Source organism: Thermobia domestica, chromosome 13, assembly GCF_964235325.1.
Source record: "Thermobia domestica chromosome 13, izTheDome1.hap1.1, whole genome shotgun sequence".
NCBI classification, from domain to species: domain Eukaryota; kingdom Metazoa; phylum Arthropoda; class Insecta; order Zygentoma; family Lepismatidae; genus Thermobia; species Thermobia domestica.
Window position 1 is genome coordinate 216,500,703 of NC_137466.1, and position 18,930 is coordinate 216,519,632.

The window sequence follows — 18,930 nt, forward strand, 5'->3', positions numbered from 1 at the left end:
TTCATCAAGCGGGGTTTCGCCCTGGTTTTTCCATAAATGACCAGCTACTTCGCCTCAGCTCAATAATTACTAATCAGTATAACAAAGCATTTCCATCATGTCTCATTCTCATGGATTTAGAGAAGGCATTCGACAAGGTTTGGCATTATGGTCTCATTAAAAAATTGCAAACGTTTAATCTTCCTGTATGCTATCTCAGACTAATATATTCTTTCATTTCAAATCGCATTGCTTATGTTACAGTTGGTACGGCACTTTCCTGGCCGATTTTTCCTCTTACTGGAGTACCCCAAGGATCAGCTCTCAGTCCTTTACTATATGTCCTGTATGCTTCCGACATCCCTTCTGTACCACGCAATGTCTTTACTTTTCAATATGCTGACGACACAGCTTTTCCAGCTCTCGGCAAAACGGTGCATCAGCTTAACATTGCTTTACAAACAACTCTCGATAATTTCGTCAAGTGGTGCAAGAAATGGCAGTTAAAGATCAACTCCGAGAAAACCCAAGCTCTGGTTTTTCTACCGCCTAAGCGTCGTTCCAAAGTCCATAGAAACCCAACTCTCTTACAACTAACTGTTGATGGGTATCATGTACGCCCATCCACCACTGCTACCTATCTAGGCATGGTTTTCGATTCGAAGCTTAGCTGGAATGCTCACTTGAAAAAACTAACGGAGAAGGCTAATCTTAGATTAAATCTTCTGCGACGTCTCACAGGAACATCTTGGGGACTAAAAGCCGATGTTTTGCTTCATACATATAAAGCTTTCCTCCGTCCGATCCTTACTTTTGGGCATCCCGCTTGGTGCAATGCTTCTGTTTCTTTCTATGAAAAACTCAGCATATTGGAACGGCATGCTATTCGACTGGCGTATCGAATTAAACTTCCATACCCAACGTGGCTCACATATGAATATATAGACTTTCCAAAGATCATCGAGCATCTCGCACAACTTCGACTGAGATACATCAGCTCTCGCATCCAAACAGGCCATCCACTTTTCTTGGACATCCTTCACACAGACGCTCTTACCGACGCAGCCTATCGATACAAACATTCACCTTTAAATATTTTCATATCTCTATATGTGAAACACGAGCACCTTCCTGCGGCTGAAAGGGAAATATATGATATATACTTCATTGATCATCATATACCGCATCTTTTTCCATCTCAGCACTAGATCCTCACCATTAACAAGGGCTTCCCCATGTGTTCATTAGTCCCGAGTTGCCCCGGGACAGAAGATCTAACTCTGCATCCGTCTCACTAATCAAACTATGTTTGTGGCGTGTTAGCACTTCACCTCATTCATCATAATCATCATTATTCTTTATCATATTTATTATCATGTATTCTAATTCCTATTAGTACCTTAGCACCTGAATCTCATATCTGCACTCAACTTTAAATTATTACTTCCAAAAAAAAAATGCGACTTATTACGTGATTACTAATCCTTATGTTCATATTTTCTGCACTTAGCCCATCTTCAAATTATCTTATCATCAATAGCAATTCTTTAAAAATTCCTTGCCAAAGAGAGGGCGTAACCCTCTAATGGCTGGGAGTAGAGGACTTTTTTGCTCCTATAAAATAAAATGATGAATAAAGATTTATAAAGTTAACCCTATTCCCGTACCCTTAAAAAAAAAATTCATTAATGCTGTGCATACTTCCACTTGGCTCTCAACTCTCCGGCCGAGGTACCTAGGTATCGAGTCTAGGCTTTGATCGATCCTGAGTTGTGGACGCAACCAGGCAATCATTGCTACGGGCGTAGTGGTGCGGCGAGATAGAGGGTTTCACCCGAGAGAGGCCAGCTATTTTTGGCTATTGCATCATTTCATTTTTCTCATTCAGGCTACCTTCATCTGAGTTACGTACTTTGTTGATTCATCACATCGACTTAGACGACCATGGATATCGACACCGGACAAACAAGACCCTCACCTTCTGCTTCAACTGGTGCTATCAGCAAGACTGATAAACGGTCGCGATCCCCAGCCCCAGTGCGAACCACTCGCAGTCAGCAAAAATCGCCACCGCCAAAAAAGCACCACTCTTCGCAACCTTCTACCGAGATGGACGTACCATCTCCAGACGATAGGCAGCAATTTCCTTCTCTAGAAGATATCTCAAAGCCGACGTTCTATTCTTATCTGCTTACTAATTACGATCCGAAGTTCCAAAACGAGAAACAAATTTTTCTTCAACTAACAAAGTATTTCACTCGAGCACAAGTCACTCAGATCACTAACACTCGCAACGGGATCATAATTAAATCACCAGATCCAAACTTTGCAACGACTATTCGAAATAAATACTCATTTGAAATTTTTGGGAAAAACGCTAACCTGCAGAAACTAACAGATAAACATATAAAACAGCAACCTCCTCCACGTCGACAACCTGCTTTATCAGTAGTCATACGTGGGGTCGAACCAAGTATAAGCGACGATGAAGTCAGCGAGGAACTAAAAGCTGAAGGGCACTCCATTCTCAAGTGTTTACGCATCAAAAGCGTACATGGCGCAACTTACATGGTCCGCGTTTTGACTAGCTCTCAAGAGACCATTGACGATTTACTTTGCAATGGAGCTTTCATTTATAAAAAACGCCACAGAGTGGAGCCATCACACACTCCAGCTCCCCTTCCATTGCGTTGCGAGAAATGTCAAATTTATAACTCTCATAGCACAGCGGAATGTCGCAATCCTGCGAAATGCGGATACTGCTCGCAACTTCATAACACGAAAACCTGTCCAAACCTTCAAAATCCGCCAGCATGTAGTACTTGTGGAGATGCTCATCCCACTTTTAGCTACAGGTGCAAAGCACGGCCCCGTCCTGAACCAAGCAAGCCAGAACTAGTCGTGCCCTTAAAGGTTACGGCACCTACCGACAATCCTATGGACACGCCAACTTCTGTTTTTCAACCAATTCAAATCAACCAGTTTCTTTCTTTTCTCACCACCGCACTTCAAAATATTCTTCCCTTTCAACGGCAACACGTCTTCCAACAAATTCAACTGGCAGCCAAAAGAATCCTCAATGTTAACTTCCAAGCTACTTACTCTGGTCAAAATGTATATTTTCACTCTTCTATTCTCAACACTGACATTACAACTGATATACATTGAGTTTTCAGACATGGACTCTCATATTAGTTTATTGTTTCTGAATATCAGCTCCTTACAAGAACACAGGACTTTGTTTGAACAACTTCTTTTGGAGGAAACCATTCATGCATTCTTACTAAACGAAACTCACCTTACAGCTGCACGCTCTAGCAAAGTTTCAAATTATCATGTTCTTCGCCATGACAACACCATACCAGCCCGCAGAGCAAATGGTGGGGTAGCTATTGGTTTCCCTCGAAGCTTACCATATCGCATCTTTCATCCTCCAATACAAAATCTGTCTGAAAACTTGGTTGTTACGCTCTATTTTTCAAACCTTTATGTAACCATTGCCACAATCTACATTCGCCCTGGTCATGAGCTTCCTTATGGGTTTTTTCAATATATTTCCAATAACTTCAGAATGTTTGTAATCATGGCTGACATCAATTTTCACAGCCGTACCGATCGTCAGAAACGCCACTTCCAGGATTTCATCACCACTCACACTACCGGCACTATTCTGCAACTACCCAAACCAACTCGACATGTTTCCAACACTACACCAGATGTAGTCATAGTTTCGCATAATCTCATAGACCGATGCACTGTGCACGTACTCGATCCGATGGGCAGTGATCACCTTCCCATTAAACTTTCTATCACACGCCGAGTCTCCAACCTATCCAATTCTATTCCATCACGTGAAGTCCCACGTTTCGATAAAGCAGACTGGGAAGCATACCGCATTTCTCTTGCACGCAGTCTTGAACACTTAGAAGCCCCTACTACAGAAGAAGGTTTATATCATGCGCTTGACGTTATCACATCATCTATTCAGGCATCTGCAAACTCCCATATTCCCAAGTCAACTGTTTCTCCTCATCATCCTCAACTCCCGCCCCATTACCTCCCACTTATTCGTCGTTCTAGAGAACTCTATAGAGATTATCAACGCACCGGCAATGTCGAATCCTTAAGGCTTCATAGACAATATCAACGGACAGTCCGAAATTACATACGGGCATATAAACAACGGCGTTGGATAGACACTTGCAATAAACTTTCAGATACTGCTCACCCCACGAAATTTTGGAAAAGATTCAACATCCTAACAGGTAAAAAGACACATACGCCATATCCATTAATTCACCATGACAAAGCTCTTCATACCGATAAAGATAAAGCGGACGCTTTTGCCGATTACCTACAAAACATTTTCACTCCTCTACCACCTACTAATCAGTCAAAAACTCATCCAGTCGAAAAAGTTAATTTTCAGTCCCCTCACCTTCAACCAAATCCATCCCACTCTCTTCCCGCTAACCATCCACTTACAGTTCCTATCACCACTGTTGAAATTCAAGACACCATAGCACGAAAACGCAATACTGCCCCTGGACTAGATGAGATCACATATCGCCATATCAAAGAAGGACCGTATATTCTCCTACACCTCTTAGCTCTCATTTTTACATTTATACTCAGAACAGGTTACATACCGTCTCACTGGAAAACCTCGAAAGTTTTAATGTTTCAAAAGCCGGACAAACCTGCCAATAACGTTGCTTCTTACAGACCAATTCAATTAACATCCATCTACAGCAAAATTCTTGAACGTATTCTCGTTTACAGGCTCCACCAACACCTCTCTGTTAAAAACCTTCTCCCGAATCATCAAGCAGGCTTTCGTCCAAATTACTGTATCAACGACCAACTTTTACGAATGCTCACTATCATAACTGATCATTACAATACCATCAAACCATCCTGCTTAGTATTATTTGATCTTGAGAAAGCATTTGATAAAGTTTGGCACCAAGGTCTCATTGCTAAATTGTTGAATTTCAAACTTCCTCTTGCCTATGTCCGTTTTATTTATAATTTTCTCTCTTGCAGATTGGCCTATATCTCAATCAACAGTGCTCTTTCACATCCCATCTTTCTACATTCCGGCGTGCCTCAGGGTTCAGCACTTTCTCCTTTATTATATCTTCTATATGTTGCAGACTTACCGCCACTTCCAGACAACATCCAACTTTTTCAATACGCAGACGATACAGCCTTCCTAGCCTTAGGGAACACAGTTCAGCAAATTAATACCGCTATGCAGTCTGCTATCAACTCCTTCGTCAGCTGGTGCAACCAGTGGAGGCTCAAGATAAATCCAGATAAAACACAAACATTATTTCTTCTTCCTCCCAGAAAACGTAGTAAAATTCAGAAAAATCCATCTTATCTCAATTTAACCGTGGACGACACTCGCCTGAAACCCGCTAATTACGTCAAATATCTTGGTCTCACCATCGACAAACACCTTACCTGGCGTCCTCATTTAAGGACGGTTGTCACTAAAGCTTATAATAGATTGAATCTATTACGACGCTTAACTGGAACGACTTGGGGCCTCAAATCATCTGTCGTCCTAAACACATACAAGGTTTTTCTCCGGCCAATACTAACGTATGGGTTCGTGGCTTGGATTAACGCCTCTCCCTTTTATTACGAGAAACTAAAAATTCTTGAACGACATGCCTTACGCATTGCATTCCGCATTAAATTACCCAGCCCTACACATGAACTTTATGAGCGCCTAACTTTTCCCCATATTTTATACCACCTCGAAACCCTCCGACTGAAGTATATTACTAAACGGTTCGAGGAACGACATGCCCTCCTCTTAGATACTATGAAATTTGATATAGCTTATACCCCTTCTCACCCCCTTCATCATACTTCACTTTCCCTTCTATTTTCATTATACCATTACACTTTACCCCCTGATCATCCCGATCTTCATGCCGTTGCTGCTTATAAAACCGACTATTCTTCACCTCTCATCTTTCCATCCTATGTTGCACAGTAGTCCTTTTGTTCTAACAGGGTTCCCACTGTCTCCATCATGGTCCTGAGCCACCCCAGGACCGGAAGATAAGCTCATTCGTCCACTAACATATCCCACGTGTTGTGATGTCCGATGCACTTCATTTCCATCTCATATATTCCCCTCATTTATGATTATAGCATTAAAGCTATAATGTCCTTCATATGATCTCATAACCAAATAAAGGCAATGCCATTGCTAGAACTAGTACCTACTCCCCATCCTTATGATTATAGCATAATGCTATAATGTCTGCAGTTGTATCATACATTCACATGTATTTATCTTCGTAATATACCTGTTGTATATTATTTTTTATGTTTGTTATTAAAGCTAATTAATAAAGAATGCACTCATAGACCAGCACTATATACCTTCCACCCACAATCCTCTTCCTTCTCTTCCCATATAAAGGGCATAATCCTTTGGGGGAGCTAGCCATCAAGCTAGCATTAAAAAAAAAAAAATCATTAATGCTCCGTCATTCATCCTTCGTTTGCAAAGTGGTATGCGGTAAATGCTGCCCAATTTTCCCGCTACTATCTTCATGGCGCTACAATCGTTCAGTCATATACAGGAGTTTTCAATAAAACCGCTCCAATAGGTAAGTATGTACGTAAGGTAATTACTTTAAAATTCAATAAAAATATTGGTTGCTTCCTATTAACAAAATGCAAGGTAAATTCATAATTAGACTAATTAAAAGTACAAGTAAAATTCGTAATTACAAATTAGTCTCATTGTGCAACACATTATGTATATATAAGTCATAAAACATCGTAATTAGGGATTCATCTCATTGCGCGGAACATTATGTCGTACGTAAATAACAATTACATATGTAAATCACATAAAAAATTAATTCATATTATCATTAACACCCCATACTCTTTTATAAGTTCAATTACATACACCGTACTCGTTCATGAGTTCAATTGCAAAATACTCATTGCGCTATTAGAGTAATTAGACTCTCATTACAAAAACTAATTACTTCAATTACCAAAAAGGACAGATATGTTCCCCTTACCTACTCTCGTCTCATATAGTTTCGCTGTTGAAAGGGACGATAACCTCAAAATCAACTTAACTGAACTCAAACCCCTTGTCAAATACGGAACAAATCATTTGTTCTTGACCATCAAACTTTCGCGATGTTTGCAAGAACCATACAACTCTCCAGTCAATAAAGTAATTTCCAGAAATGCATTCTATGCGAATCCTTAAAACGGCATGATTGGTGTCGACATAGCAGCTACACGAATCCTTGCTGCTGATAAAACATTCCAATCCAAAAAGCAGTGTAAACCTTCTGAAATTCGTTCCTTCGAAATGCCAGTATTAATCTTCGAGGCTAGTAATTACACAGAAATGATAAACTGGAATGAATGTAACATAACAGAACCGGCAATATTCCCATGTGACAGATTGCAAGAGATTTTTTCTTCACAAATACTCGTGTTCATATCCCTGAGATCAAATGTCATGAGCAAGTAGTGGTAACATCAGTGAAAATAATTAGTGAAACTTCTTTCAGTATCTGGGACACGAGAGACCGATTTCTTTATTCGTTCCAAAATTGAGTCGAAAAAAGACATGCCTATTTTTGAGACAAAGTCGCTGTATTTTGCAGGAAGACGTGAACAAAACTTAGGAAACATTCAATCTAATGTTGGCGGGTGGGTGGGATTGAACTCGATGGCTGCCACCTCTTAGTGGTGAATTATGGGTTGATGTAGCCTGTAACCTAGAATATCAATTTTGGTAGCTTTAGGAATGCAACTCGTCGCGACAATGAATCTTAACACCCTCAAATTACAGTCTACTTCAAGCGAAGAACTGTCGAATAATTACACAAATACAAATTTTGTATTTGTTTACAAAATCTATGAAACTTAAAGCCTATTGATTCCCGGCTAAATTTTTTTTAGAAAATTTAAATTTTCCATGGGTATGATGCAACTTTTGCCCCATATCCAAATTCCAATTTAGGTTTTGAAAAATGGCCTCTTTTCACTTATTTAGATAATCTCTCAACTTAAAACCCATTGCGCCCCGACTAAAATACACAAATACAATTATTTTAGATAATTGAAATTTTCCATGCTAAAGTACTATAATATGAAGCAACTTTTGCCCCCTATCCAAAATCGAATTTGGAAAAAAAAAATTGGCCTCTTTTCACTCGACCCTATATATATATATATATATATATATATATATATATATATATATATATATATAATTTTAGTCATTTAACAAATATCTCCGGTGGCTGGGGTCCTTTGTTCGATCCTTGACCAAATAAATTTATTTTTGTCAACAGCCTACCTGTGGATTTTCTCGGAGTACTCCTGTTTCCTTCTACATTCTAATTCCACCAATTATCCCATCATCATTCAGTTGCCTTAATCATCCGTTTCCATCAGCCTAACAGACATATAATTGCGAAGTTAAACTTAAAGATTGCCACGATAACGTTATGTATATTTATTTTTAGGTCAACAAGGACAATACTCTAGCACCTTATGATAACAAAACTTGTGACCAGACTTGTTTAAATTTGTTTTATTTATGCTGCTAAAGAGATAATTAGTGAGGAAGCTATAGTTAATTGAAGCGTATTTTTAATTTCAACGAATTAAATGATAAGTACTGTATTAAGGAAATGAAAAGTTTAAAAGGAATGAAAGTAGTTCAATTTCTTAAATAATTATCATGTTTAGTTTTGGTGAATACTAATGTAATTTTAAATAAATTAGATATGTGTGTTACAAGATGTCATATCATTTCATTTAAGACTAAATAAATAAATAACTAACAAAAATAAATGAAACAAAAGTACAATATACGTCGAAGGAAAAAGTATGCACTAATTATTAAGATTAATTAGACCATACTTTGCATACAAGTAACGGAAAAGAATAATACGACGTTATTCTTCGAAAGTAATTTGTCTTCATTTTAAGAAATTTTCGCAGAGATTAGAAATGGCTTAGAATACTTTGTAACGTATATTATGTTGCTATAAATACATATTACAACTATTTTGAAATGATATTCGCACGTTACACGCACACTTGCCTCCGCAAAGACAACTTAAAGGTGTACGCTGGAAGGAAAGAGAATTTACTTTCTGCACTAAAAAAAAAAAATAGCTATGTTGGTATAGTTCAATTAACTGAACAAAAATGGGAACTTAATAAATCCAATATCTACCAGTAAAATTGCTCTATAGGATGCCAGGTAATCTATGGTCTACAATAGTCAAATAATGGTGGTAAATTGAATATTATTAACTTTATATATATATATATATATATATATATATATATATATATATATATATATATATATATATATATATATATATATATCTGAACTTGAAAAATTAAATTAAAAATTATGATGATACAAACAATAAAGCAAAATGAATTGAATCTAGAACTCATATATAAAAGTCATTATTCAATATCGTCCAGCCATATCAGGACACATACAACCACAACGTTAAATGGCGTACTAGATTCAAATGAGAAAATCTAATAAATATATTACTTACAGTAAGTATTCCACTTATAATCCATAGCATTCACAGTAATAAAGTCGTAAATTCACATTCATCCCATAAACGACCAACACTTATTTTAATTTCGTAAATCGATTAGGTTGAAAAAGATTCAATTTTGGCACCAAAGATAATTATTTTCCTTCCCATTTGATAGCAGCCTGTGATCTGACGATTCCAGGTAGCGCTGCACTTGAAAAAAATTTTCATTACGAAAAGTACCACTAGAGGTCATAGAGAGCCATAATATTTCTTGAAATGAATTTGCATCTCAATTAGGTGCAAAGCTTATTATTTTCATTTAATAACAGATAAATCGAAACTAATTATGATTTATAATTATTATTTTCGAAACTTTACAACCTTAGCTATTTAATGACATATTACAACTTCCACTATACAAAGCTTGACGACTCTGGGAACGGTGAATTGACTACAAATGAACTTTACTTTGTAATAGCTTCACTCATCGATTACGTTACAGAGCGGAGAGGTCTACTGGATGAGAAGGCAAGAGTTACGGCGCAGGATGTAGTTAAAGTTTAAGTACAAAATATTTTATAAGGATAACTTGTAACACATTTGGATTTAAACGTAGTGTCCCGTTCAGCAGCGAGGTCATATGAGATGTGGATCTACAGCTTAACGTGGGTTAATAACCCGAGCTCCCATTGGGAATTGAATCCGGATCACCCACACCAAAGGCGCGTACGCTATTTCACATAACCAGAATGGAGCTTAAGTTTTAAAGATAATAACCATTGAAAAAGTAAGAAAATACAAGCTACGTATCATACCACGACCCGGCACATTACAAGTACAAAAATACTAATTATAAACTCTGTATAACATGTTCACATGTGTGGATAGTCAAATATAAAAGTTTACTTGTTGATATTCACTTGAGTTCGGAATTGAAATCAACAATCTTCAATCTACACAGGGAACTATACATTATCTTATTAAAAGAGCAGCTAAAGGTAAAACAATGAAGATATTCTATGCATCATGATGATTTAATTAAGAAGAGAACATTTGTACCTAGAGGAGTGATGCTAATTTCCTTATTGATTTTTTTTAGTTACTGGAATTAATCTTCACCTAATAACGCCAACGGTATCTGTCGTCTGCATATTTTACACTACAGTTGTAAGTATTTTTTCTATAAACTATTTTGATCTTAGCATTAAAAAAGACTTGTAAAAGATAAATAAAATTTGACACAGATCATTTACATAATATAGGAATACTTACAATTTCAGAACTATTGTACCATAAACCACGATATTGCATCTGAGGTGTTGGCAAGGTGTTGAATATGTATCCGAGAGAGCACTTACTTACATGCAAGTTCATAAGACATCTACACTCACTGCTGCAGCATCTTGCAGAATGTTATACCGATCAACCTTATAGCTTACATATTTGATGATGATATATCTGGCCACCGTGCAGGTCAGAGTGATATCAGTCTTCTTTCGAGAAAGTGTTGTACACTATGGGATTAGGATTAGGAATTATACCTCTGGACGTTCGAAAGCTATGGCCATATTAGCCCGTCACGTAGGCTATAAAACTTCGATGTTCTATTCTTCGTCCTGTTTGTCCTACGTAAGTTTTCCCGCATTCGTAGGAAAGGCAGTATAATACTGGTGTTTTAAGACCCAAATCGTCTTTAAATTTACGGAGTAGGTTTCTGATATTTGATGGCGGTGTGTGTGATTTTGATGTTGTGCCTCTTCATGATTCTTTCACTTTCTCCAGATAGTTTCCCAGTGTAGGGTACGATCTAATATCAGAAACCTACTCCGTCCAGTTAGAGACGATTTGGGTCTTAAACTCTAGGAGTATACTTCGTTTTTCGCAAATGAAGGAAAACTTACATAAGACAAACAGGACGAACAAAAGAACATCGATGCAAGGAGCATTATAGATATACCAAGCTGATTTATCCTGAGAAATACGCCCTGGCGGAACACTGTATAGCGGAATAACATAGGATTTTGTTTTCAGACACTAAAATTATTTCAAAGAGCTGAAACCACTGGGATAGGATAATTGAAGAATCTCTTGCCATACTACAAGAACCCATCAATATCAATAGGGATACAGGATTTCAACTCGGCCAGACACGGACACCAGTCATAAAGAAAGCATATATGAAGAAGACTATCCAGCGTCAAGCTATAGACCATCCAGAGAAACGGATCCTTAAGCCTCCTCCTTACCTCTCCTATATATAGTACACACGAACTCTCAGTAAAATGCCCCTGAAGACGAGAACGATGTCAGTTCTTGAAACGTCGGCTCTATCGTCGGGCTTCACCTGGTTGATATACCGAGAACATCTCTATAATATTCGCCGCCAGGATAGCTTTAATTCTGATTTAAATGTTACCTATTCTTGAAACACTGAAGCCATATATTAGAACAGTTTCTTACTATATGATAGACTTTTAGCTGTGAACAAACACACAGATGGATGACGAAGTGACAGATGGACATAGCAGTACTATAAGATATTTATATTTAGCACGTTTTGGAAGGCAAGAGAAGCTAGAATAATGTTTATGTGTGAAATGAGAGTTGATTTCTTCCTAACTGTTACAATGAGAAGATACACACATAAGTTCATTTGCCAAACATTTTTAAAGTTAGTTCAAAAAATGTCATTATTCATACAATGATACTGAAGGGTATAAGCAGTTTTCGTTAACTATTTGCAGGTACACCGAGATCTAAATAGTGCAAAAAGGCTATTTTCTAAACTAACTAATTCCAAACTAAAAGTTTGAAATAGACTGTACATTTTCATGTGAACAACGGTGTTGAACTTAAAAAGTTGATATAGAAATAACTTATTTTTTTACCTTAAAATCTTCTCATAGACTTCTTTATGGAATATTCAGAGTTTATATATTTATTCTCCAGGGAGGTTTGAAAGCTGTGGTGTGGACTGATACCCTTCAGACAGTTGTTATGTTTGGAGGTATAATTGTTGTTGCAGTATTGGGAACCATTGCAGTTGGAGGGCCACAGGTTGTTTTCCAAAGATGTCAAGAAAGTGGAAGGATTGAACTTTTTAAGTAGGTGGATAAAATTTTCTTCATGAGTGGTTTCAGTATATGCTGAAAACGTTCCTATTCTATAGTTAAAATATTATTTTAATGTTTTCTTGGTATTTGTCGTATATATATTTCTAATTATAAAATTGACTATTTGGAGAATTGACTATTTGGTTTTTTTAATAATTTATAGCTTCAATCCTGACCCAACAATTCGCCATACATTTTGGACAGTGTGCGTGGGAAACTATTTCAACTTGTTAGCCGCTTTTGCTGTCAATCAGGTCATGGTTCAGAGATGTCTTGCAATGCGCACTTATACAAAGGCCAAAATGTGAGTATTAATTATCATGCTATGTTAACAGAAAGACCTATAACGAAATAGTTTTAACTTGTAACTCAGAATTTAATTATAATGTTATGTTTATACAAAGACCTATAACGCCATGGTTTTAAATTGTAACTAAGAATTTAACTAAAATATTCTATTTATGTGGTTGTTGCAAGACAACATAAGAAGAAAGCTTCAAATGTTGAGTCATGTCCAAAATAATTGTCACATCATGTCTATAACTCTCTTGTAGGAATATAATTTGATAATGATTTTGCACGGTACTTTTAATACTTTTACTCTGTTATAATAGGGAAACGTATTTTTGTGATAAATTTTATATGAAAAGAATTATAAATACGAAAATTAGAGTGAGTAAAACAAAATGTTGCTGAACTGACAGGGAAGGTTTTCTCGTAATATTGTTCGTATTTGCTGCTCTTTGACGTGAAATTTACCACATACATGTCTTTGCCGATTATATACATACTAACATTATAAGAAATACCGGGCGAAATCTTTATCAAATTATATTCTTACAACATAGTTATAGACATGCGACAATCATTTTAGACGTGACTGTACAAAAAGTTGTCAGATAAGTTTGTAGAGTTTTAACCTTAAAAGTATGTCAACAATATATTATCCTCTATTGCTAACGATTGGGTGAAAATGTGCTACTTCCAACGTGTTCTTGTCAGTGATCAATTAGCATGCCAAGGTCAAGATGGCAGAATTCTTTCACGTTTCGAGATACCTATTCTTCTTGAATGAAATAGGAGATTGGGTCACTGACCTAGGGCGGACATTATTGTGGTAAAAGAAAACTCCGCGTCGTGTGGCCGAGTTGGTCGTTGTAGTTCGATTGTGTTCTTGATACGGTACATTTTTTGAACATTAGTGCTTTACGGACTATAAGACAGATCTTAATTTTTAAGCAATTTGCTTTTTAAAAATTACTGTAAATTATTTACCATTTTTTATTATTAGATTGCAAAGCCAGGCTAAAAGGATCTTAGTGTATAAAATCGAACTGACCTTTAAAGTCCTTGAAGATCGTCGCATCGGTGCATTGGAGCTTCCAGTTGAATCCAATGTTGCCAGATAGAAATGGTTTTCCCGTGACATCGAATATATGGTCATTTTAAAGACTGGTGGAAATTTTAAATCAAATACTGGACATTTTAATATTGATTTCGAGTATAAGGCGCACCTGAATTTTGTAGTCAATTCTTTGTCTTTTAACCTGCAAAATATAAATGACCGTGTCGTTGTTTAGTCATACATAATTCAAGCATTCAATTTTTCAGTTCCACTAAATGCGATGGTTATATTGTGTGAATGCAGAACTGTCTTAGGTAGAGAGGTATAGATGATTCATCCATTCTTTTTTGTTCATACGAAAGCAAGGGTTCATTTTACACCACCAGTGGCAATATGCTAGTCTCTGTATTGCCGAGTATCCCATTGTCAAGCAAGAAAACTATCGTCGATCCTGGAGTGATAGAGCCGTGTGATATTTCGATCAGAGAATGCAGAGTCATTATTTTAACAGACACGACAAATTGCGTGAGGCTGATACGAGATCTATAGAATATGTTAAACACAGCAACGCAACTAAGGTAGTTGTCACCCGGGGTAAGAACACCCCTTAGTGCCTTGCCCCCCTGACGAACCAAACCAAAACGCTTCCCTACTATACTTGATATTGGCATCAAACAGTAATTCTCCTATTCCATTGTTTCTTCAAGTGGTAAGGCTTCATTTCAAAATTCCAATATAGAATTTCATTTTTAGTACAAGATAAAACACCAAACTAATTAGTAGTTGATTGTAAAGTAATCTGGGAGTAGCACGCTTGATATATTCTTATTATGATAACCGCAAATCACAATGTTTTCGGAGTTATATCATGATGTGCATATGTGTAGAATGAATCAACAGTCTGTTGATTTAGAATAGAATATTTAATTATGCCAAACAATCAAGCAGTTGTCGCGGTATTATACTTAGACATTTTGCAAATTTCTTAAATGGATGTAAGTTAAATGAAAACACAAAAAGCTGGAAATAAAACTTAACTTTGAGGACTCTTTTGGTTGCAAAGTTTATTTTACAATGGCATCAAAAGATAGCTTTGAAACTAACTTTTGTTCTATGTATATGATCCTGAGGTTGGTGAGTCGTTGTTGTCCTGTTAAGTTTATGATGTATTTTTACGATCTTACTTCGCTAAAAAAATGATTTCCTTGCCTTATAGTGAAAATAAATATTTGGCCAGTTATGGGGTCTCAATCTGGCATCTTAGATACAAGCCTCGTTTATTTCCCCTTAATTACGCCACTGGTTGAACATCTAATAAGGCCAATTCTGGGACAAAGTGACGGGAATCCTCGGAGATAAGGTTGTTCGTTTCAATTACTTTAAAATACTATTAAAAACATGTAGTTTGTCTTATCAACTGATATTACTAAAACAAACAAATATAGCTGATGATTTCTTAAGTATATAGAACAAATAGTGAACTTATGTTTCTAAGTTCAGTTATTATAGCACTTTAAATATGGAAATGGAACACTTATATTCTATCCTGAAACAATTTATCTATTAATTAACTGATTCATACTAGCTTTGCTATATTGAATTACTTACACTAAACTATAAATTTGTGAACAAAGCAACGTTTCTTTAGAAATAATAAATGTGTGACAGTTCCGCCAACTAACTGAACATATTATCTTCATCAGACACTGTCAGATGGAAGCCGATATTTGAGGTTAGTTGACGAAACTATGACACATTTATTGTTTTATAATAAACGTTGCAGTGCTCAGCAATTTTATTTTAGTGTGAATTTATCTATGTTTATTTTAAATTATATGCATATAATACAAATATGTGTAGACAATTGACAACACTGTTTACTTCCTAAATGTTGAACACTAATAATGCATAAATTTTAAAATTTCTAATTGCCACTTAAATTTCAGAGTAGTGCTGAACCTTGCCATTGGAATTCTTGCAATTGTGTCTATCAGTTGCTATACTGGACTTCTGATATATGCGACGTATCATGATTGTGATCCGCTCATGAGAAAGGTATGTGCATACCATACAATAACACTTGCAAATTAAATCAATTCTTTAAATATAGCATTTTGTTATGTTTTCATACAATATTAAGTTTGTTATCTACGTCAGTTACTTTACGCATATCATCAAGTACACATTCAAATTTAGCGCATAATATCCCCTTCTTGTCTTCATATGTTTCCATATTGATCACCTGTGTTAGGTGGTTGCTTACTACTTTTGTCTAGAAATTAACGTTAATTTGTTATGAAGGGATGTCAACGCAATCTATAGAATCACTTAGCTAGAATAATATGAAAAATGTAGCTAATTAAGGAATGAAAGCTCAGATATTATGGGAATTTTTAAATTATTTATAGGTCGGTTTGGTATTCCTATGAAAATGAAATACAAAATTAAAAGTTCAGTAGTACAGAATTAATGATCATATATTGTATCTTGTTGGGGCGGTGGTTCAGTATTAGAGCGTTCACCTCCGATGCTTGAGGTCCCTGGTTCGATCCCAGTTCGCGCCTGCGGACTTTGTGGTGGACAATCACCGTGCACTTGAGTTTTTTCGAAGTTCTACCGTTTTCTCCCACTTTCTGCATTCCACTATTTCATTCATTTCTCATAAACACCGTCTCCTTTATTCTAACTGACATAAGCGTGGGACCAAAAACTTAAAGATTTCATTTCATTTTTTACATTTTGTATCTCGAAATTCATACGATTTTCTATTTGATTTTCTGTTCTTCTGCGATAACTTATGCTGTATTGTTTTAAACAGGCTATAAGAAAATCCGATCAGTTGTTACCGTATTTTGTGATGGACATCGCCAGATCAATTCCTGGACTCCCAGGAATGCTTATTGCAGGGATCTTCAGTGCAGCACTAAGGTAAGACTTGAGTATTTATGTTTGGCTTGTTGCTGACTGTTTATAAGTTTCAGCTCCAAATGAACATACTTCTAGTTAGCTAAAGGTAAGAAATGTTAAAGAAAATGCAAGCATGTACACTTTATTACAAACTATACAGTGAGAAAGAGCTATATTTCCACAGTACTGAAGTAGATAGTTTCATGCGCTTAGGGTAGAATTATGATTCAAGATACAATTACATTATATACATATACCTGTATAATTGAAATAATGAGACGTCAGCTAAATGAGTCACAACATAACCGCAACACAAAGTTTTATATTTCAGATATTATTAATAAATTTATCGAAAAGAATTACTACTCTGTCAGAAATAAGTAAAAGCGGTATTAAATTCTGCCATTTTACATTAATCACAGAAGGAGTGTGTGCTTCTGTTTATTACTTTCGAGAGACTGAAATGACCGGTTTTATGGTTTGTTGAAACGTAAAAAATACATTGATTGTAGTAACTTATACATCTTTAAAAACTCCACATATGTATGAAATAAGATAGGGTGCCCAGTCTGTGAACGTGATACTGAACAGAGTATACGAAAGTACACCATATAGAACATTCAACTGAGAGGGATTTTCTCCACTAATTCACACCAAGCTGCAAAAGGTATCAAAACTGTATTTGTGCTAGAGAAGCTGAATGAATGCACCATACGCCGTTCGTTTGTGAAATTTCGTGCAGATGACACAATACTGAAATTTGATCCCTGGAGCCTCTTATATCGCTCTGTATTTTGCTGGTTCTACGTAATCAATAAGGTTAAACGTTGAATTCACGGGTGCCACCTGAACTGACACCAACGAAAAGGAATCGCCGTCTGAAGATGTGAAGTTTTTTCTGCACAGTAGAATCGGGAAGGATTAATGCTTTGAGTTGTCACTTTTAATAGAAGAAATGATGTATTAGGATATTCAAAAACCATGAAGACAATAGCTGGATCGTGATTAACGACCAAAATGGTTTCCTGAGAAACCTCTTACTCACAGATGTCGTTGTTGCAGGCACCGTGGAGATGATTTATCACGTCTTTTTTTGTCGAGGTGAAACCATTATTGTAGACCGTTCTAGCGCTAACTTTAACGTTCCATAAACTTTTTCACAAGAAAACAGAAATATTCAATGGATATAGAATTCTAATGTTGCACACCCCAAGGACAATGCAGACTCTTAATAAGTCATCCTCTCTGTATTTTTCTTCTCATCTCTTTCCCACAGATTATCACTTCCTTCATCATCTCTACAATTTGTTGGTAATTAAAAGCTTAGTCGACGACAACAACTACTTCTTTTCATCATAGACCCCGGTCTTGTTATATCATAAAGTAAAATTGTTGATTGAGCGATGTCAAAATCGTCTTCCTAAAGCCGAATATTAGTTTGACTAACCATGTAGAGCGTTAACCTTTTAATGTGACAAATCATTCGAACATTTCAATCACAATAGTCCAATTGTAGAACATAAGGCATCTTCCTATAACTTTTCCAGTTTTATAGTACTCGTTAATAATATGTGTAGGCAAGAAATACTAGTTGCATAATATATGTAGGTAGCAGTTCTTTGGTACAGCACAAAAAAACTCTTATTTGGGAGCGAACTTAGAAACACATCAAAGTATTTTGGCATAGACACAGCTTTTTCGTAGTTAAAACATATGCTTAATTTCTTTATTGCAACATCAACATAATTTAGTAGTCAAAATATTTACAAACTGAGTTTAATGAATGTGGAAAGTTGTATGGACATGTTCTCAAACACTTCTTTTACTGCACTATTTTACTCAAGATTATTCAAACGTATGAAATATCATTTTCTGCAACACAATTTATCTTTCCTGGTATTATCTTAAGGACCTCTTTTTTTTTTTTTTGTAGTTTCGTTATTCAGTTGTCATAAACAACGGATCACTTATATTTTCGTCGCGACATACCACCTGGTGATTCAAG

At 36.2% G+C, this 18,930-nt stretch overlaps 1 protein-coding gene across 1 annotated transcript in view; it reads left to right on the forward strand.

The window, feature by feature from the left end:
* The window catches only part of LOC145669022 (sodium-coupled monocarboxylate transporter 1-like), a 130,010-nt gene that overhangs the window by 91,073 nt on the left and 20,007 nt on the right, over nucleotides 1-18,930 (forward strand). Inside the window, 5 exon segments of the mRNA XM_081737361.1 lie at nucleotides 10,660-10,727; nucleotides 12,510-12,664; nucleotides 12,837-12,977; nucleotides 15,965-16,073; nucleotides 16,837-16,946. Of these exon segments, the coding sequence (XP_081593487.1) occupies nucleotides 10,660-10,727; nucleotides 12,510-12,664; nucleotides 12,837-12,977; nucleotides 15,965-16,073; nucleotides 16,837-16,946 (583 nt within the window).